The sequence below is a fragment of the Mobula hypostoma genome, chromosome 23 (assembly GCF_963921235.1).
Source record: "Mobula hypostoma chromosome 23, sMobHyp1.1, whole genome shotgun sequence".
Taxonomy (NCBI): domain Eukaryota; kingdom Metazoa; phylum Chordata; class Chondrichthyes; order Myliobatiformes; family Myliobatidae; genus Mobula; species Mobula hypostoma.
Window position 1 is genome coordinate 60054115 of NC_086119.1, and position 22447 is coordinate 60076561.

Consider the following 22447-nt stretch of genomic DNA (forward strand, 5'->3'; position numbering starts at 1 on the left):
TTTTTGCTTTAAGGTTCGCAATTCACAAGGAAAATTCAATAGGAAAAATGTGGACATCCTGCTTTTCAAAATTTGCAAAACTGTACATTCCCCATTTGTTACAATTATGGTTGCTTATTAGACAGCCAAGTCCCTGAACATTACAGAAACAAAATATTCAACCTGCTATTCTCTTAAAAACTTTGGGGGGAAAAATTCTTTATCCAGCCACAAACTAGTAAGGATTTCTCTGTGCACTGAACTCAAGTGAGGTTGCTTATGGTAGTTTGTGTGCGCTACTTTAGTTATTAGGCCACATCAGGGCCTGATGTAGCCCAAATGATTTAGATTGATTTTTACCTCTAATATTTCGAGAATACAGGTTTGGTCTCTGAAGCAAAAATTTCAAATAAAGTTTGAAAGTTCCCAAAGCAGCTTAGGAGAATAAAGTTGAATGAAACTAAAAGAAACTGGAAATTACTGATATGAATTGAAGAGATAAATGAGTAAACGCTGCTATCATGTCTAGCAATGTCTGGTGTGTTGTTTCAAACATGCCATACACAAAATGTCACAAATTCTTCCCATGAGCATAAAGCAACAATTCTTCAATTCAAATGCTAACATGCATCACACATAAAAGTTGCTGGTGAATTCAGCAGGCCAGGCAGCATCTCTAGGAAGAGGTACAGTTGACGTTTCAGGCCGAGACCCTTTATCAGGAGTCCTGGCCTAAAGATGCTGCCTGGCCTGCTGCGTTCACCAGCAACATTAATGTGTGTTGCTTGAAATTCTAGCATCTGCAGATTTCCTTGTGTTTGCTAACATGCATTTAATTTTTGTGCTTCACTTAAATTTTCCTTTTGAATTAATTGCCTTAAACTAGGGCACACTAGAAGGAATGCCAAATATGTTCAAGCTAGCTCATTTCTCTACCCCACCTCCAGCCCCAAGAGAAACAATAATGCAACCCATTACAAGGCATACTGAAAGTTCAGTGGAAAACCCATTTCGTATTCTTGAATTCAACCACTGTTATTACATTTCCACACGTAATTTGAGCACTAGGATTTGTTTTCTCATTGCAAATCTGCTCTGGCAAGATCTTTACACATTTTACTAAGCAGTGCTAAGAAATCAAGTTGCCTCAAAGCCATATCTTAATATACCACCATGTTCTGCTACTAGACAAATTTCAATTAATCCTGGAGTGTTTAATCAGAGGTGAAAGATTGGGCAGAGATTGCAATCTGACTACGATATTCAAACAAAACAAGCCACGAGATCATTTTATACAAATGGAGTTTTCATACTTGATCTGAACTTTTATTTCCTCCAAAACTTCAGCTACTGCCCAGTTGTTTTAATTGCCAATTCACTAGAGGTGTTTGTCATCTGAATTTGCCGGTAGATTGGTAACTTTCCAATGTCTTTAAACCATTGCATTAAATATACTTCAAGTAATGAGACAAGTTACTTTCACTACTCAGTGTAGGCTACCCAAAAGCTTTACTTAATTTCATTTTGCAATACTAAACATCACAGGCATCTCACCCCAACCCATGCTGAAAGTTGTACTACTTATTCCAACTTTAGATTTATCTTTACAAATCTAAATTACTCAAGAAGTGAGATTTTACCACACCTTATGACCCCCAAAGGGGGTGTTATTGGATAATCTGTTATTCAAGAACCAACAACTACATTTGTATTTGAAGATAATGGGAGAAGACTTCAACCATTAGACAAAAGCCATTTACCAGCAAGCTTCTCAAGTTCTTCATGTGGAGTAGACCGTAGGCTACTGGAGCGACTACCTGGTCTACTTAAGTTACTTGAGAACCACTGACTGAACCGGCTGGATGACACTGATCCTTCTCCAAGCACCTCTTCAATCATCTAGTTTAAAGAAAATCAGAATTATTGTCATAATCAAACCAAATGCAATGAGGAAGTGACATAGAAGAATGTTTGAACTTACATCATACAGCCCTTTGGTGCTAAATTTGGAACTTGATTTCCCAACGATAAATAGGACTGCTGAATGTATCGCCACCTTGCAGCTTTACAGTATTAATGCAAGAACAATCACCTCTCCCAATAATTGTATTACCATTTAAGTTTAATTACATTCATTAGTGATGGGCATAACAAATGCATTCAATCTTCATTGACATTCCTAATTGTTACTTTTTCAAGAATTCAAAGTAAAATATTTGGAGCTTATATATGCAAAAAGATTGGACTGTTCCTGCTTGTCCTATAACACTGGCATAACCATATTCATGACTTTAATTCTATAGTCCTATGGGTTTAGTCAGCCCAAAGAAACAAATTAGGATTGAGACCAAGCAACTATCCCAAATCAACAACCATAGATCAATTCAAACTTGGAACATTTACACACTTGTAATTTTAATATGCCAAAGAGCCAAAACCAAAGTTAACCCTTCTTAAAACCAAGCTTTGATTAATTCATTCAAGATTTTCACATTTGAACAGCAACAAAAAAATTTCAACTATTGCATGCAAGTTGAGAAATTGTTCAACTTGCACTTGCAAAATTTGCAGAAGTTTGAAGAAACTTAACATTAAGTGCATCACACATCGAATGTTATCGTCAAGCTCCACAAAGCGATTGTAAAAAAAAAAAAATCCCAGCTCAAAATATGAAAACGCTGACCAGTATACAATCTAGATTAGTAATGGTTTTACATTGAGTGAATGCAGTCCTCAGCTACACCAATTCAATTCAAGATTCTCCTAAATGAGACCAACCACCAAAGACCAATCGAAGATTCTGTTCAGAGAGTTCTTTGCAGACGTTCCAGAAGTTAAAAATTCACTGAAAAAGTTGAGTCTCATGAAGAAATTACTTTAATGTACATGCATTTTCCGGAAGGTTATTTATGGCTGCTAATCAATTTCTCTTCTTTAGAACACCATGTCCCAAACATTTACTATTCAAGGCTAACCACTCACTCTGGTTCTGTCATAATTTGAATTCTGACTATTATTTGTGCAACCTTAAGTCTTCCATCTGCCCACACTATCAAGTTTATACAGCCATTTATCCTTTTCACTACTACCACCCCTACGCAAGTTCTACATTATTTATCAACCCTAAATCAACCTGCTAAGTCCCTTCAAGACCTTAATTCATTATGCATGAGAAAGCTTAAGTGTACCTTCCCCACACCCCCAAAAAAAGTTAACACTGGGGGCCCATTCGCCACCCCTCCCCCCCAATATAATGAATGCACTTGATCCTTGGTCCCAATATTTTCACTACCTAATGCCTGGATGACTACCAATGTCATGCAAAATATCTTGGAACCGAGCAGGTTTTATTCCCATCTCCATTTACACGCTCTGCTTATTAATTGTGAACCTTTCCCAATCCAAGAATGTTGTGCTGTCAATTGACAATTACTTACTGTAGATGAGATAGAAATAAATTACAGATACTAAGCAACTAGATTAATTCAGGAAAAATATGGAACTGAAATTATTAGACAAGCAGGTTTCAGGACAGAATATACATTTTAAATGGTGGAAAGTTAAAGATGAGAAATCCAAACAGAATCTGCAGATGCTAGAAATCCAAGGGGAGACTTGCAGCATGGGCAACTGCCAGTCTTCTATACAACCTTGCCCAGGCCTGCGCCCTGGAGAGCGAAGACTTTCCAGGTGCAGATCCATGGTCTCGCAAGATGCCTTTATTAACTGTTATGTGCAAATACTGAAACAAGATGATGTGAGAATGGTTAATCCAAAATCTAGGACCTCGCTTTGACATGTGGCCATTTCTTTGCTAGTGTTAGTTTAAGTAGGCAATGAGTTTCTGATTTCATCTGTGCTGCAGACTGCCGATTGATTTCAATAGTTCCAAGATCCATTGGGTGACTCATGAAACCTATGGGGCAGTAGTAGAGGCTTCATTAGTTGGAAAACCAGCCTCTAAGCTGAGAACTCCCAGAAAACTAATGCTAATTATAAATTATGATTTTAGTATAAAGTATAAAATATGATTAATGCTACACTTTAAGCTCCAAATATTAGAAAGTAAATATCCCTTCCATGTCCTGAGTGCTAATGCCAGCAAAAATCCAAAATTTCCACACAAACATGAAAGGCTACAATCATATTTTTAAACAGTATGTGTAGAAGTCCAGCTTCATTAGGTAGCTAGAGGTTCTGAAGGTGCAGCTAGCTGCCCCATGCTGAGGCAGCAATGTAGTCGTCTTTCAAGTGTTAGAAACTTGGCCTCCCAAGTAAAAACCTCATTCAATTAAATGGCAGGCAGCATAGCAGCAAGTTCAGCCCATATATTCCTTCATAAGTGGTTTAAATTGATGTCTGTCTCAGCAACAGGATTAAGAACATTTTACAGACTGCAGTTTTAGATTTTAAGTGTAGGACTTGTTAGTCGCAGGTATTAAAATACATAGATCGTGGTTATACAGCATTAAGTCACTGTCTCAGCCATTTTATCAAGAGCAGAGTAGGAACCACAGGCAAATATCCTCCTGCATCTTTTATGCAAGGGCGTCAAGACAACCCTTTGAAATAATTTCAGTAATCAGAGGACTTTACATTTCCCTTAATACCTCAGTTCTTAAACAAAGAGTCTACTTTTAATGCTGCAAACAATTTTTGTAAGGGCTGGAGCACGGCAACAAAAAACAGCCCATGAAAAAGAAAGTGCACTCAAACACCAGTTTGAGATCAATTCAAGAATGCCCAAAAGCAAACCAAATACCAGAAATACTTCAGTCAAACAGTATTTGGAAAGAAAAAATTTAAGTTTAGTACTTTTATCAGAACTGCTCCATTCCCACAGAAGCTGTCTGACCCAAAGCTTCTGGCATTTGCTGTATGCTTACATGCAGGTGTTTTGTTTAAAGTTTTTTGCTATGAATGCCTGAAGGATTTAGATTAGTGAAAGATTTTTATGATGTGCACCACCACAAACCGATGGATCGTTATCTTCCCTTTGGTTCTATAATAATCCAACTAGAGCAATTAGCTATTGGTGGATCATTACATCTTTTCCCAACACCAAATGTGCCAACTAACCGATGCTAGTCCAGGTACACTTTTCTCCATGTTGAAGAACTCATTGAAATCAAAGTCCCCCAGTGAGGGTTCAGGCAGGACTGCTTCCTGGGGAACTTCTTGGTCAGCTTCTGATGCAGAAACAATAGGTATCTCTGCTTGGGCAGCACCATTGCATTCTACACCTAGAAAACAATCAACAAGCTTTCAAAAATATTAAGCAATCCATATATTGGCAGAAACCAAATTAAATTCAGCTATTGCAGTGCTCATATTCAACAATGTGGAATAAAGTTATAGATTTCTTATACCTTCATATTTTTGCCATAACGTGTTTAACCTTGAATATTATAGCTGCTGCCTCAATAAATTGCAACATGTAGCAAATCAGTGGAATGGTAGAGAATGGGCCTAAATATTACTGCAGCAAGTCAAATGTTCAAATAAGCTAAATAAATTTAGGTTTAATGATCCATGTCTAGTCTTAGTCACCATCTTATTTACAAATTTAATCTTTTATCCCCAACCCATAATGGAGCCCAAAATAATCTGCTTTCTTAAAGTGGAAATAGCTTCTAATATGGATGCAGAGTGCAGCCATTTGTCCCATTATTCCTGCTTTTGTAAAGCCACCTAAAATTTGTCCTACTCATTACCAAGGTGCTTTGAGCCTTTTCATCATGTACATAGATATCAATTTGCTTTTTGAGTCACAGAAAACTATAGAACAGAAACAGGTCCTTCAAGCCCATCTAGTCCTTGCCAAGCCACTTAAACTGCCTGGTCCCATCAACCCGCACCAGGACCATAGACCTTCATACCCCTCCCATCCACATACCGACCCAAGTGCTGAAATCAAAATTGCCGTCCACCACTAGCGCTGGCAGCTTGTTCCACACTCACCACTGAATGAAGATACCCCTCATGTTCCCCTTAAACATTTCACTTTTCACCTTATTTTAAATGATACCCCTCAATTTTGTATACCTCTCAAATCTCCCCTCAATCTTCTACATTAAGGAATACAGTCCCAACCTACTCAATCTGCCCTTATAACTCCAGTCCCAGCAACATCTTTGAAAAAGTACAGAGAAAATTTGCAATCTCATTTATATCTTTCTGTCGGCAAGTGATCAAAACTGCACACAGTACTCCAAATTAGGCCTCACCAATGTCTTAAACTTCAACATGACATCCCAACTCCTGTACTCAATACTTAGGGTCATAAAACTTCATAGCCCAATCTACATGTGACACTACTTTCAATGAATTCTGGACCTGTATTCACAGATCCCTTTGTTCTACTGCACTCCTCAGTGCCCTGTCATTCACTGTGCAAGACCTACCCTGGTTTGTCCTCTCAAAGTCCAACCTCTCACTTTTCTGCAATAAACTCAATGTCATTTTCCAGTCAGAGAGGTAACCCATCTGCTACCTCTCTCTTCTCTCACAAAGCCAATGTCTGATCCAATTTACTACCACGTCTGGAATGCCAAGTAACTGCATGTTCTTGAACAACTCCCCTTGTGGGACCTTATCAAATGCCTTGCTGAAGTTCATGTAAACAACATCCACTGCCTTGCCTTCAGTTTTCCCACTAACATCCTCAGAAAACTAAGATTGGTCAGACACGACCTACCATGCACAAAGCCATGCTAACCATCTCTAATCAATCCTTGTCTATCTAGCATCTTAGGAGCACTCACAACACGCTGGAGGAACTCAGCAGGTCGGGCAGCATCCGTAGAAACGGACAGTCAACGTTTCAGGCCGGAACCCTTCGCCAGAACTGAAGAGGGAAGGGGCAGAGGCCCTATAAAGAAGGTGGGGGGAGGGTGGGAAGGAGAAGGCTGGTAGGTTCCAGGTGAAAAACCAGTAAGGGGAAAGATAAAGGGGTGGGGGAGGGGAAGCAGGAAGGTGATAAGCAGGAAAGGTGAAGAAGGAATAGGGGAAAGCACAATGGGTAGTAGAAGGAGGTGGAACCAGGAGGGAGGTAGTAGGCAGCTGGGGGAGGGGGTAGAGTGAAATATGTATGGGGAAGGGAGGGGGAGGGAATTAATGGAAGTAGGAGAATTCAATGTTCATACCAAGGGGCTAGAGACTACCCAGACAGTATATGAGGTGTTGCTCCTCCAATCTGAGTTTGACCTCATCATGGCAGTAGAGGAGGGCCATGTATGGACATATCCGAATGGGAATGTGAAGCAGAGTTGAAGTGGGTGGCTACTGGGAGATCCTGTCTGTTGTGGTGGACAGAGCGGAGGTGCTCGACGAAGCGGTCCCCCAATCTGCACCAGGTTTCACCAATGTAGAGGAGGCCGCACCGGGAGCACCGGATGCAATAGATGATGGGGTCATCTACTGCATCTGGTGCTACCTCTGCCCCGTCCACCACAACAGACAGGATCTCCCGGTTGCCACCCACAAAACTACAGTATTCCATATGTAGTCTTAACAATGGCACACAAACTGAAATCTAACTTTCATGCATCACCCTTCCACTAATTCCCTCTCCAAAAATAAAAGCTCAGAAATAAACAGTCTTTAATAACTTGAAGCTGGTATATTGTGCCCTAGGACACCCAGCACTTCATTTCCACACACTTAAATGACCAATTTCACATTTTCATCACATTCTACAACTTTGATCACTCAGTTCCATTAGAATCTTAACACAACCCCATGTTCTTGAAGTGTTCCTAGCTCCGTGGTGTGAACAAATTTAAACAATTAGTCCTTCAGTTCCTTTACTCCAGCTTCTCTCTCACTGTTGGAAGATTATTGAATAGTTCCCTGGCACAATAACATGGCTTCTACTACTGTATCAGCACTGCACTCCAACACTATTCTGCATTTATAATTTTACCTTTTATTACCTCAATGCAATGCTATAATGAATTGATCTACATGAACAGTATGCAAGTTTTTCACTTTACCTCAGTGAATGAAGCAATGTCAATTTACCAAGAACTGTAAATTGAGAAAAAAGCCAATGAAATCTCTTAAACTTTAGGCCATCAAATCAGTCTACATACTTGAAAAATTTGAGCAGGGACATTTCTAACGCTACAAAAATCAAAATAGGGAATTAAGTGTTTAACATGTGCTGTTTGTTATACAACTATTTTCACTGGAAGGATGAAAATATTACCTTCTTTAAGGGTTTCTGATCGCTTTCTCCACCTCTTTGCCCGTCTTGGATCCTCCAATAGCACTTTATCATCAAAGCCCGTCAGCTCTATTGTTTCTGACTGACTAGTAGGGCCAGCAGAAAACCATTCAGGCTCCTCTTCCGTATAGGAATCACATCGTCTCCGCTCACCAAAAACACGTTTGCCATCACCAAACTCTCTCTGCAAAAATGAAAAGCACTACGTCTAAGATTCAGCCAGTTTGCCAGCCATATCATGCACTTGGCAGATGAAGCCTCACATGTTTAGATCACATTTCAAGATTTAAGACTTCATACATTGGAAAAGTTGCTTCCAATTTAGGGCACAATTAATTCTCTTCCTTATTAAGGGGGGTATTAAGATCTTAATTGCTTGACAAGTCATTATTAGTCATAAAATGCTATCATATGGTCACTAATAGAATACCATGCAATGTCATCAAGCCTATTAGTTTCACAAGTACCCCAAAACACTGATGTTGTCAAGTACTGTTATCAACTACCGATAAGGGCAAAGACCAATGCAAGTACCTTTCCAGATAATAAACACTAATCAAGTTAACTCCTAGTGACTTCATAAGTTAGTTCCTCCATAGTTTTTACAACTCTAAACAAGAACTGCCACTGCCCCCCGCCCCCCCACACACACACTAACTAGTGGATCACACCCTCAATTCTAAACCAGTGGCCACCTGTCCCTCCAAACTACACTGTGGGACTGGATTTTGGGATAATGGGTCCCAATGGCCAAGTCATACATCTCTGGTGGTTAATTTTCCCTCAATCATGTAGTCACAATTACAAATAAAGAGTCTGGAGCAAATCTGACCCTAAAGCGCTTTTCCTTGTAGTCTCGCTCCCTTCCTTCTCTAGCATCTCTGTCACGCAAGTCTTTGTCTCTGCCATCCCGATCAAAGGTTCTTGATGTTATTATACGTCCACTTCCAATTCTCCGCTGGCAACTCAACCCGCGGATATTTTCATTCTCTTTATTTTCCAATGGGCTTCCAGATCGTCGACTATTGGAGGTATTGGTCACATGACAGCCACCACCAAAGCTTCGGCGCTGAGGACTGAGTACAACATCAAGATCTTCTTCCTTTATTCTCTCTCGTGGATCTAGAGCAAGTATAGACATTTGATCAATGTACTTTCACGGTCAAAAATAGATATTAAAGTGCACCTTCTGACTCAAATTCAATACCAGATTCTGCTTTCCCAGATCACCCACATTGCATGTCATAAAGAACAGATATGAGTCTACTTAGTTAAAAGCTGAAGGCCATTTAATGCCCCACCTTCCACTCAGTGAGAAACAAAATCAGAACTAATATCTCTAACTTAATACTACCACATCTATTAAGAACAAATTTGTATTTTTATATGCCACTTATATGTCAGCCATTTGGCCCTTAGAGCCTGTCCTGGCATTTAATACATGCTGGCTGATAGACTTTCTTTTGATGCTCGTGTCTAGAAATCCACCATCTCCAAATATATTCAATGCCTTAGCTGCCAGAACCTTGGTAGTAGTTGAGCCAGGGAATTCTGAGTGAACAGCAATCTCAGCCTAAACCACTCTGAAATGACAATCCCTTAATAGAGATCCTCTCCCATTCAGAAGGTAACCTGCTCCTTGCATCTAACTTGCCAAGTTTCGCAGGAATTTACTAAGTTTTAATGAGATCACCTCATCCTTTAAAGAATTCATGCCTTGGTGGATCCCCAATACAATCCTGTCATCAAGAATGAGCATAAGATATAATATGATTTGATTACCCAGGTAGAGACCAAAGTTGCCTAATCTTGTATACAATTACATTAGATTAGATTCAACTTCATTGTCATTGTGCCGAGTACAGATACAAAGCCGATGAAATGCATTTACCATATGACCAGAAATACAAAGAATAGTGTTATTTACAAAATAACTGCAAATAAAAAAGTGCTACAGCACACAAATATAAAAGTACTGAGACAGTACCATACGGATGCAATACTGCTTAGCGCTGTGATGAAAGGTTCAGCAGGGTCACAGCCTCAGGGAAGAAGCTCTTCCTGTGCCTGCTGGTGTGGAAGCGGAGGCTCCTGTAGCGCCTACCGGATGGGAGGAGAGTAAAAAGTCCATGGTTAAGGTGAGATGCATCCCTAATAATGCTTTCTTTCCTGCCTAGGCAGCGTTTATGGCAGACGTTCTCAATGGTGGGCAATTGGATGCCGATAATCTGCTGGGCATCCTTGGTTCTGCACTGAAAACCTCAAAATAAAAGAGTTAATGAAAGATTCTAGTCAACTGCTTGCAGACTTCCACATTTGCTTTCAGTAACTCATGTAAAGGACAATGAGATCCATTTTTAATTAGTCCCCTACTCAATAATATTCAGCCTTGGCTTTTCCCTAACAAAGTTAACAACTTCACTTATCCATTGTAAAGCACGTATCATCTATCTGTCCACTCATTCAAACTCTTCAACAGTGCATCCTCACAAGCCCACCCTAATTCATGCCACTTTAAGTGTATGGTTCACTCCTAAATGATGTCAAAGTTGGGGCTGCAGCACTATCTGCCACCCTGACATTCCTCATCTTGCCTATCAATTTTCCATCAATGCCAGTATAACCCAAACTCCAAATCTAATACACCAACTCATTACATGAAAAACAAGAAACAAATGGTTTGATCAAAGAGTGGATGAAGTGGGATATGTTTATCTTTAACAAGCACAAAATGATATAGAAAATGGGATGTAACACACATAAAAGTTGCTGGTGAACGCAGCAGGCCAGGCAGCATCTCTAGGAAGAAGTACAGTCGACGTTTCAGGCCGAGACCCTTCGTCAGTCCAGCATCTGCAGAATTCCTCATGTTTACGTTAGAAAATGGGCTGGATAGCCATGGTTCATCATTAACCCCTCAACTAAATTTGGTTTACTGGCCCTTTTCACAGGATCAAGTACATTAGCCTGGACTGGGGGAAAAAACATTTCTTTCCATGAAGATGAAAAAAAACAGAAGGTTGTATTCCAGTGTCAGTAATTTAATTAACAGAAAATGCCCCAAATAACAGATTAAGCAGCATTGGCAAGAGGGAAACTTAAATGTTTCACGCTAACAATCATTCAGATGAGAACTGAATCATGCAGAAAGATTAACTGTTACCTCCTGCTATATCTGAAGAGCAGTTGGGTATAGAAAAGGCTGAGCAACTGGCTGACAGCCAATCACAAGTTCAAACACTTGAAAGCCCCATCCTAGAGTTGTGAACAGTCAGCATCACAAAACAGGTAGTCAACAACCACTGGGTGAAGTCTAGACCTCCAACTATCACTGCCAATGACAGATTACTCAACACTAGCCTACAGAAAGTTAGGTCTAGCTTTGCCACAAGTGATTGACAAGGTCATATTTTAACTAAAAATTAACGTTCAAAGGTTGGCTGGAGTGATTGGAGGCAGAGGGTAGTTTTGATGTCTGGAAGTCTTTAACCAATGGTAGGGATCAGTATAGAGATGATTTGACAAAAAAGGTACAGTGTTTGATTTGCAAGTCTGTCAGTGATATGAAAATTGAGAGCAAGGTTAAGAAAAACACAGATGAACTGGAAAATTGGGCACAGAAGTGGCAAAAATAAAGTTTAATATGTCCTTTGTCTGGACTTATGTCCCAACAAAATTTGGCTTCAGAGTTATGATGGGCACCTTGGAAGTGTTGGTGTACAGAGATCAAGTGGTACTAGCCCAAAGTTCCCTGAAAGTGGATAAGGTAATGACAATGCCATTCACTATGCCTGCCTTCACTAGCAGAGACCTTGAGAATAGGAGTTGGAACGTCATATTGCAGCTGTAAAATATATAGATTTGACTGTTTCTACAGAGTTGTGCAGTTCTGGTTGCCACACTACAGGAAGGAAGTAGTGCCAATGCACTACAGAAGTTCACCAAGATGTTGCCTGGAAATGGAGTAATTACAGGGAGACTGGACAAGGTGGGCTTAAGATTCACTTAAAAATAGGAGCGGTTATGGGATGACTTTACAGCAATAAAATATGGGATATTGAAAGCGTAAAAGCTCTGGAGGTGAAAAGTCTGACTTGAAGGCTAAAGACAGAAGAGAGAAACCCAGAGGGAATTCAGGTGGAGGTGGTATGGAACAAGCTGCAAGAGGTGGCAGTAGAGACATGCAATTACTATTTTTTAAAAAAGGGTGTTTGGATAGGAAACAGCAAGATATAATGGTCTGAAGCAAGCAAATGAAATTTGCATTATCACAACGGATGAGGCAAGTTGAAGAGCTCAAAACACCTTGTCAACAGGACAATAATTAAACCTTCCCTTATACACTTAGACCTAAATGACTTGCGGCATCCCATACCACTAAAAGCAACTCCACTGAATCCCTGAGACCCACCCGCTGGAAAAATAATCTAATCTGTTCTTATTCTTTAAAATCTAGCTGAGGGCCAAATATTACTCAAATTAAAGAGTCCACTTGACTCCTAATCATCATTCTGTGCTTTGTCAGATACCTAATACAGTTACTATTAGAAAATGGACAAAAGACTACAAGAACCTCAAAAATCCAAACTGGATCAGACATAAAGTCTTCCATCGATCTGAAGGTCCACCAAAGATAACATTTTATGAAATTAAAACAATTAAAACAAGGCGTAAACTTACTGAAGATGCAAGTATGCTTTAAAGACTAAAGTTCTTTCCAAGTAGCTAAAAAAGGAAGAATTAAGCAATTTTGGAAACCCAAGGAGGCAAATTAATTCTAGCAAACTTAACATTTCTTTCAGAACCAAATCAAGGTTTAAGCATCCCATTGTTAGCAGGATGGAGAAAACACTCAAAAGAAAACGCTGTCCTTGGGTCAGAGAGAATCTACCAGAGTGTAAACCAAGGTTAACACTCAAGTCAGGTTTATTTCAGTGGTTCAGAAACTGACCTTACTACAAGCAAAAAGAAGAAACCTCTTTTTTTAAAAAACAAAATATTAATTACAATGTATTACCCACATGAACATTTAAGAACCTAGTGGCATGGTGCGAAGACAGTAAACTATCCCTTAACATCAGCAAGACGAAGGAATTGGTTGTTGACTTCAGAAGGGGTAGCGGACTGCACGACCCAATTTACATCAGTGGTGCGCAAGTGGAACAGGTCAAAAGCTTCAAGTTCCTTGGGGTCAATATCATAAATGACCTGACTTGGTCCAACCAAGCAGAGTCCACTGCCAAGAAGGCCCACCAGCGCCTTTACTTCCTGAGAAAACTAAAGAAATTTGGCCTGTCCCCTAAAACCCTCACTAATTTTTATAGATGCACCGTAGAAAGCATTCTTCTAGGGTACATCACAACCTGGTATGGAAGTTGTCCTGTCCAAGACTAGAAGAAGCTGCAGAAGATCGTGAACATGGCGAAGCACATCATACAAACCAATCTTCCGTCCTTGGACTCACTTTACACCGCACGCTGTCGGAGCAGTGCTGCCAGGATAATCAAGGACACGACCCACTCAGCCAACACACTTTTTGTTCCTCTTCCCTCCAGGATAAGGCTCAGGAGCTTGAAGACTCGTACAGCCAGATTTAGGAACAGCTTCTTTCCAAATGTGATAAGACGGCTGAATGGATCCTGACCCAGATCTGGGCCGTACCCTCCAAATATCTGGACCTGCATCTCGGTTTTTTTGCACTACCTTACTTTCCATTTTTCTATTTTCTATTTATGATTTATAATTTAAATTTTTAATATTTACTATCGATTTGTAATCCAGGGAGCGGGAAGTGCAGAATCAAATATCGCTATGATGATTTACGTTCTAGTATCAATTGTTTGGCAACAATAAAGTATAAAGTATTTCCAATAACCTTTGCTTTTCTTACAAAGGACTGAGGTTTAATCTGTGTAATACTCTGGTTCCGTCGGCTGCATTAGTCTGGGGAAGACACCCTCCGGCCCCGCCAAACATGGGAGATTGAAGTGCAAGTCCCCCCAATTCTCCCTGTATGTGCAGATGCTACGTGCTTTATTACCATTACAAGTCCCATTGAGTAACAGACAGCACACTGCATACAATTAAAAGATTTAGCTATAATTCTTAATTTGACTGAAGGATTAGTAAAGCAGAAAAAGGGCCCATTTTGAATAAAACAGTCCAACAAGCACGTTGAATTCTTTCTCTCTCGCACGCACTCTCTCTCCTTTTTCTCCCTCTATCCCTCTGACTATACCCCTTGCCCATCCTCTGGGTCCCCCCCTCTTTTCTTTCTCCCTGGGCTTCCTGTCCCTTGATCCTCTCGTATCCCTTTTGCCAATCACCTGTCCAGCTCTTGGCTCCATCCCTCCCCCTCCTGTCTTCTCCTATCATTTTGGATCTCCCCCTCCCCCTTTCAAATCTCTTACTAGCTCTTCCTTCAGTTAGTCCTGATGAAGGGTCTCGGCCCGAAACGTCGACTGTACCTCTTCCCAGAGATGCTGCCTGGCCTGCTGTGTTCACCAGCAACTTTGAAGTGTGTTGCACAAGTTGAAGCTTGGTTTCCCCTTTGAATCCCGGCCCCACTCCGGGTTGACTTAAGGCAGAGATAGATAGGTTCTTGATTAGCCAGGGCATCAAAGAGTATAGGGTGAAGACAGGGGAGTGGGGATGACTGGAAGAATTGGATCAGCCCATGATTGAATAACAGAGCAGACTTGATCGGCCAAATGGCCTACTTCTGATCCTATATCTTATGGACTCCTCCAACCTCTTCTCCCCTCTCAAAAGCCCAAGCCCAACCCTAGTCCCTCACCAGAGAAACCTCCCCTAAATCCACTCATCCTGATTGGGTGGCACACATTTCTCCTATCTCTCCTCTTCAACAGTAACCCAAACAAGCAGATTACATAGAACAGGAAAGCATAACATCTGTACAAGCAGTCTAATGTGCCTGAAGATGTGTTCCATCTTAAATACCCTTAATAGCTCAGAGGTGGTGAATTAATCTGCCTTTACTGAAGACACTCCCAAGTCTAGGAAAAAAAGTCCACATTTTCAAGAGTCTTCTGCAAATCTACTGTCAGAAGTGAAATATTGTGCAGCAAAGCAAGGTTGGTAGAGGCTCTTTTGCTTTGTGAATTATGAACGCAAAACCCATCCAGACATGCTTCAGTCAAAGCAACACATAAATGCTGGAAGAACTCAGCAGGCTAGGCAGCACCTATGGACACTAGTCTTCACAAGCAAAAACAGTTGTTGTTGGCACACTACGGCTTTATATGGCTTGCAATGAACAAGATGGAGACATTTCTGTGGACAATAGATGGAATTAAAGGTTGGTGCTGCTCCCTTTCGTTTGAGTTATTTTGTGAAGATTACGTGCCTCCAAGTTCCTTCCACACAGGATTCAGGAAGGAACAGCCCAGGTAAAACTCTAGCAATGGTTTTCCCTATGGCAGTAAGCAGGGAGATCCACTCAGAGTTGGACTGGTCTCCTTTCTTGATAAGTATTATATATGCAGAACAAGGTCCTCTGCAATATGCTTTTCTTCATTGAGATGGAGTTAAGTTAGCTCTTCTGCTGACAAACAATATTTTATCAATTCCCAGCCTGCAGGAGCCAGAGTCCACAGCTTAGGAGCTACCCCAAGGTCTGTCAAAATTCGATCCAGGAATTAAGTCCTGGTTTCTTTCAGAAAAACAAAGTTTATCAAGTCTGACTAAAATAAAAGGAACTAACTGCAAACACAAAGCATTCCTAAAATGAAAAGGAAGAACTTTCAAGTTGAAAAGACACAGTAACCTGAAGACAGAGAACCAGCTTAAAACAGGGCCCAGAGAAAAATGGAGAATGGAGTGTACAGGTCAGTAACTTTTCCATAGCCATATGTACAGGTACTTCACAATAAAACCTGATGATCACAACACCCAAAGACCCACGCCACTGAGAATCAAAAACAGAGGTAATCAACACCTACTCGATGTAACACTTCAACTGTGAGCACCTTCGATGAGGCAGCCCTTCATTTTATTCCCTATCTGAGCCAGCCTTGCTGTCGCTCTTGTTAAGAGCACAAAATGCCTGCTAAAAAGTTACAAGGAAGATTGGCTGCTGAGTTCTAAAGGATATTTTAATAGTTACATTTGAAAAATAATGTTATACATTCATCTTAATTAAAAACTAAAGTTTCAATGCCAATATACTTGTGATGAATCTATGAAAGAAATTTATAACCTCAGATTGAGTTACCTGTCAAAATTACTGTAGATTTTAAAATCAAAGATGAATCCACCTAGGAAAAGGAGCTCATGGCTAGAACCAGCAGATTAATTAGGCCCTTCAAATATTTCCCATGTGTTTGACATCAATGTTCCCTCCAATTTGTAATGACCAGCGTAATTTATTGCCCAGTGACAAGTGCATACTGATTTTTATATTTCGGTATTCGTTTTAACAGCTGGAAAACCCCCACAACTTTGATCTCCTCTTGATTGTTTTTACTCTCACTCATCTGCAGGCCTGTCAAGGATTTTCTTGCCGGATTGCACAGCATGTGATTTGTGTGCCAAATATTGCTTTAAAAAGTTTCTAAATATCACTCCAGTTCTTCCCACATGAATTCTCCAGCAATTTTTGCATCGTGACAATACACTCATAATACCAATTTCTGTGTTGTACATAAATATTTCTCGTAGCTGCACGTTCCTAACCTCATGAGCTTTTGATGTTGCAGTTTCTGTTTTATTAATCCATTCTACTTTAAATGAATTAGCAGTTCTTTTGTGCTTCATGCCCTTGGCCTCTTTGGAATTCAACTTAGTGCATCAACAATTTATTCAATAAAATTCAGTATAAAAGACAAGCCAATTTTAAAATCTGCAGACAAATCATTGCAAGCTCCACACTATCAACACTATCCGCATCAGAAACCGGAAAAGGAAATGTGATTGTGAAATATACCAACGAGGTAGAGAGTGACCAGCTTTTGTGCACAGTTTAAATTCCTTTGTGCATTAGTAGCAAAAGACGTGTGTGCGTGTACACACCTCAGAGGGAGCATTGCCCGCCATACCATTTTTATTAAATCAATCACCTTCCTAAAAACTTGCATGCCAAGATCTGTGCTTTCCAGGTTCACTCAACTCAGTCTGATATGTGAAGTGGGACATTAGCTACAATATTACCATCTGATTTGGGAACCAGAGTCTGATCACAAGATAAAAATAATCACCAAAAAAAATACAACTTTGCACTGTACATCCCATGTAATCTTGATCCTTAATTGATTCTCAATTCATTATTTAGCCAGCCAAACACTATACTCAAGATGGAGTTGATTCAATAGAAACAAGCTGGAAAATAAACTGACAAATAAAATTGACTTATTGTTTTCCACAAGAATCACCTGCAATTCTTCGCTTGAGAACTGCTCTCTCCAAATCTGAAGCACAGTCCTTCTTAGTTCCATCTAGTGGCGAATTCCTGCCAGAATTGGGATACAAGGATGCATGCCACTTTTCAGGATCCCAGATGCCTTCACTAGAGAAATACCAATTAAAAAGTTACTCAGTACATTGAAAAAAAGACTGAAGATAGCTTGATTATGTAATATGCTGAATTAAAACAAATGCTTTTTCATTTTAATTCATTGGTAACCTGAAACTGCAAGACACTCAAAAAAAAATTAAATACTTGTGTTTTGAACAGTAACAGTTCCAGATCATTGCACAAAATGAGAAGCCCTCACCATATCCACCCAGTCAATATCCCTCAAGATCTTATCTCAATCAAATATGCACTTAGTCTGAACTCCAAAAAAATGAGGAATAGTTGCAAGGTAATAAGCAATACACATCAAAGTTGCTGGTGAATGCAGCAGGCCAGGCAGCATCTCTAGGAAGAGGTACAGTCGACATTTCAGGCCAAGACCCTTCGTTCCTGTTGTTTGCAAGGTAATAATCTCATTTCAAGAAGTGTTGCAGAAGATCTTCTCCAAACTACTAAAATATTAACTTTCCTACTTAAGACACAGTCCACTGGACTTGGTCTCAGTAATTCCCAAAAGTGAACCACAATTACTACCCTATAGAGCTCCCCTCTTAATAAAAGTGCTGTTATTAATGTCCCTTCTACCTTCATGCTAACTTTTTTTTGCACTAGGACAGAGATCCCTCTGCATCTCCAGTTACATAAATTAATGCCATTTAGATACTGTCTTTTTTGTCAAAATGGACAATTTTTACATTTCCCACATTAGTTTCTCACTAATCCAAGTTTATAAATTGGTTATTTGAGACAATAAGACAAAGGAGCTGAAGTCAGCCATTCAGCCCATCGAGTCTACTCCGCCATTTTATCATGAGCTGATCCATTCTCCCATTTAGTCCCACTCCCCCGCCTTCTCACCACAACCTTTGATGCCCTGGCTACTCAGATACCTATCAACCTCTGCCTTAAATACACCCAATGACTTGGCCTCCACTGCCACCCGTGGCAACAAATTCCATAGATTCACCACCCTCTGACTAAGAAAATTTCTTTGCATTTCTGTTCTGAATGGGCGCCCTTCAATCTTTAAGTCATGCCCTCTCGTATTAGACTCCCCCATCATGGGAAACAACTTTGCCACATCCACTCTGTCCATGCCTTTCAACATTTTGCCCACACATTGTTTTCATTGCTGGTTTGCTATCATCTTTCTATAGTTTGTCTGTGAACCTGATGTGTTCCCTGGTTTTTCAAAAGTGTTCAGTTTAGATTTCATTTTAACAATGCAACATCTTCATTTGGAGGCTTTGAAAAAAGTTATAATCAACTATTGCTTTGGGGATAGGTACATTTATGTACCTCTTGCTGCCAAGCTTCAAATGTTTGCTCTAGTTTTGACATCCCAACATCCATGCTTAGAATGTAGAACAGTTCAGCCCACCTTGTCTGCAACTATCGTAACCAACTAATCCCATCTACCTGATAATCTTTTATTCCCTGCCTGTTTATGTTTGTCTAAATGCCTCAAACATTGCAACCTAGCAGTAGCTTGCAGGTACATATCAGTGTCTTTTAAACACTAAATCAGGTGCAATTAAATCTTCCTCTGGCAGCTTATTTCAAATACTGATTACCTTCTAAGACTAGTAAACCCCTCAAGCCCTCTTAATTTCCTCCCCACCACCCCCCCCAACTTCTCAACTTAACTTATGCCTTCTAGCTTTAGACTTCCTACTCCAGGAAAAACACTGATCAGCTACCTACTTGGCTTAATTTTTATATACTATGATGTTTCCCTGCAATCTCCTATGCTGTTGGGAAAGAAAAACCATGTCTCACTAATCTCTTGAAAGCTTTTCCCTCATTCAACTTGTGCTCACCTTAAGCATTTCCACCTCGGAAAATACTATTTAAGCCACTTATGCTTCCATTTTATATCAGTACGCTTCTGCAGAAAGTGAACTTCTTTTCACTGCAAAGTTTAAACAAAGTTAAAATAATCTCATTGCAATCAAAAAGTACACACTCTTTACCTGTCATATTTTTCCAAAAGACATGCTGGTCTTTGTTTTGCATATGGGTACTCTTTGATTTCAAGTAGCTTTTCCTGAACAAAAATGGAAAACAATTAAAATCTTATGTTTTAGACACAATGGCAAACAGATCTGTTAAATCTCTTTAATGTACCTCTACAGAAGTGATATCAAACTAGCTCCACATTACTCAGCATTACAAAAAGCCATATACTGCTTGGTTATCAAGCTGCCTGTCTTTTTTGGGGAAGAGAAGTCTATGACAATAATATCTTTGTAATAACCCTGACCTCACTGGCAAGGTCTAAATTTATTACCATTTCTCCATGTTGACACATAATTACTTGCTACCTTCAGGTAAAGGATACTTGTGCAGTTGGGTTGGGAGTTCCAGGATTTAAAGGGTAATGACAGACATTGCCCAGAATAATGGAGTAATAAGATGCTGGGATTTCTATGCATCTGCTGCTCATACATTTTCTAGCACTGTAGGGAGCAAGGCAAATGACTTAGTAAACTGTGTACATCAGTCTCCTGGCTAAATGCAGCATTAACATTGATGACCAGTACCAACCAGGGTAAAGCATCCTTCCAAAATGTTTATTTGCCAGTGCTCAGAGCAATCCATGCTGGAAGATTTAAGGTGATATTCACCTGCAGCAATACTCCAGCAGAGTGATAGACCACATCTCTAACAAACATGCATCTCCTTTTATGCACAGTAAAATTTCAGCTAGGTGTTTCCCACTTAAAAGTCTAATAATATTTCAAAGACAAAGTAAAATTTGTTATCAAAGTACATATTACCTTATACTACTTGAGAATCATTTTCTTGCAGGCATTTACAGTTAAAATACAGCTTATCAATGGCTACAGCAAAGATAAAGACCAACCAAAAGACTAATTGTGCAAAAAACAAAAAAAACACACAAGTTGTGAAAATTGTAGAACCAGTTCAGAGTTGCAGAGAGTGAAGTTACTCATGTCACGTCCTGAGCCTGACTGTTGTAGGGCAATAACTGTACACAAAGCTGGTGTATGGGAACTATAGCTTCTGTACCTCCTTCCCAATGACAATAGCGAGAAGACAGCATGTTCCTGGATGGTGGGGGTCTTTGATGATAAATGTTACTTTCTTGCAGCAGCACTCCAAGTAAATGCACTCAATGGTGAGGAGGATTGGGTCTGTGATGGACTGGGCTGTATCCATCACTTTCTGTAGACTTTTCCATTCATGGACATTGGTGTTTCTATTACAGGCTGTGATGCAACCAGTTAGGATACTCTCATGCATCTACTGAAGTTTCTCATAATTTCTGGTGACATGCCAAGTATACATGAACATCTAAGATAGTAGGGGTACTGTTGTGCCTTCTTTGTGATGGCATTTATGTTGGTCTCAGGACAGATCCTCTGATATGATAATGGCAAGGAATTTAAACTTTCTGACCCTTTCCAATCTCCTGATGACGATTGGCTTGTGAACCTCTAGCTTATTCTTCCTGCAGTTGACATTCAGCTGTTTCTGCTGAAATGAGTGAGTCTGTAGTGTCCAGTGCTATCATGTTTGCTGTTGTGTGCTGGGGCAGCAGACTGAGGGAAGCAGACACCAAAAAAAATCAACAAACTCATTCGTAAGGCCAGTGATGTTGTGGGGATGAAACTGGACTCTGACGGTGGTGTCTGAAAAGAGGATGCTGTCCAAGTTGCACGCCATCTTGGACAATGTCTCCCATCCACTACATAATGTACTGGGTGGGCACAGGAGTACATTCAGCCAGAGACTCATTCCACCGAGATGCAACAGAGAGTGTCATAGGAAGTCATTCCTGCCTGTGGCCATCAAACTTTACAACTTCTTCCTTGGAGGGTCAGACACCCTGAGCCGATCGGCTGGTCCTGGACTTATTTCCTGGCATAATTTACATATTACTATTTAACTATTTATGGTGTTATTACTATTATTCATGGTGCAACTGCAACAAAAACCAATTTCCCCCGGGATCAATAAAGAATGACTATTGAAAATCTGGTTGAATGGTGCCACAACAATCTCCCTCCTATATGCTGATTCCTCAGCACCTTTGATTCAGCCAAAGGGGTTTTCCAGTCCTGAACACGCCACTGATCTAGCCCTCAGCAGATTGAATCTCTTAGATAATCCAGGGCTTCTGTTTGAGGACTGGACTTGTTTTGGAAAGTCTTTGAGGTAGTATATGACAAGAGTAGCCACTTTTACCTCACTAATTCAGTTTTATCCAGATTTTAACCAAAATTAGAATGAGAAAGCCAAAGATCCAAACAAAAAGCAAATTAAGCATCAGTGAACAGGCATTTCAAAACACCACTAGTTAGCACTATCAATAACACTTTCCAGTCTGACTGGTTGCAAGACTGCCTGGTACGGCGGTGCGAATGCACACACTGTATAGCATGGTTGACACAGCATTCTTGATGGGCACACCCCTCCCTACCATCAAGGACATCTTCAAAAGGCAGCACAATCATCAGGGACTGCCATCATTCAGTACATGCCATGTTCTCATTACTACCACTGGAGAGATATACAAGAACCTAAAAAAAAAAAACACCATACTCACCATTAGAGGAACAGCTTCTTCCCCTCCCTCTTTTGCACTTAGTCATTTTTGTTTTGCACTGCAGCCACAAAACATACTCCAGTGACACATTGGTGAAAATAAACCTGATTGAGTCTATTTGCTAGTAGATTGCAAT

General features: G+C 40.1%; 1 protein-coding gene across 3 annotated transcripts in view; it reads right to left on the reverse strand.

Moving 5' to 3' along the window:
- The window catches only part of eif4enif1 (eukaryotic translation initiation factor 4E nuclear import factor 1), a 49352-nt gene that overhangs the window by 18156 nt on the left and 8749 nt on the right, over positions 1 to 22447 (reverse strand). For 2 of the 3 annotated variants that reach the window (XM_063031810.1, XM_063031811.1), the window contains exons 3-8: positions 19712 to 19785; positions 17596 to 17729; positions 9039 to 9328; positions 8189 to 8390; positions 5059 to 5222; positions 1740 to 1878 (exon numbers count right to left, since the gene is read on the reverse strand). In XM_063031810.1, coding sequence (XP_062887880.1) covers positions 1740 to 1878; positions 5059 to 5222; positions 8189 to 8390; positions 9039 to 9328; positions 17596 to 17729; positions 19712 to 19785 — 1003 coding nt within the window. The remainder of the gene's footprint in view (positions 1 to 1739; positions 1879 to 5058; positions 5223 to 8188; positions 8391 to 9038; positions 9329 to 17595; positions 17730 to 19711; positions 19786 to 22447) is intronic. The other variant, XM_063031812.1, reaches the window with a different exon arrangement.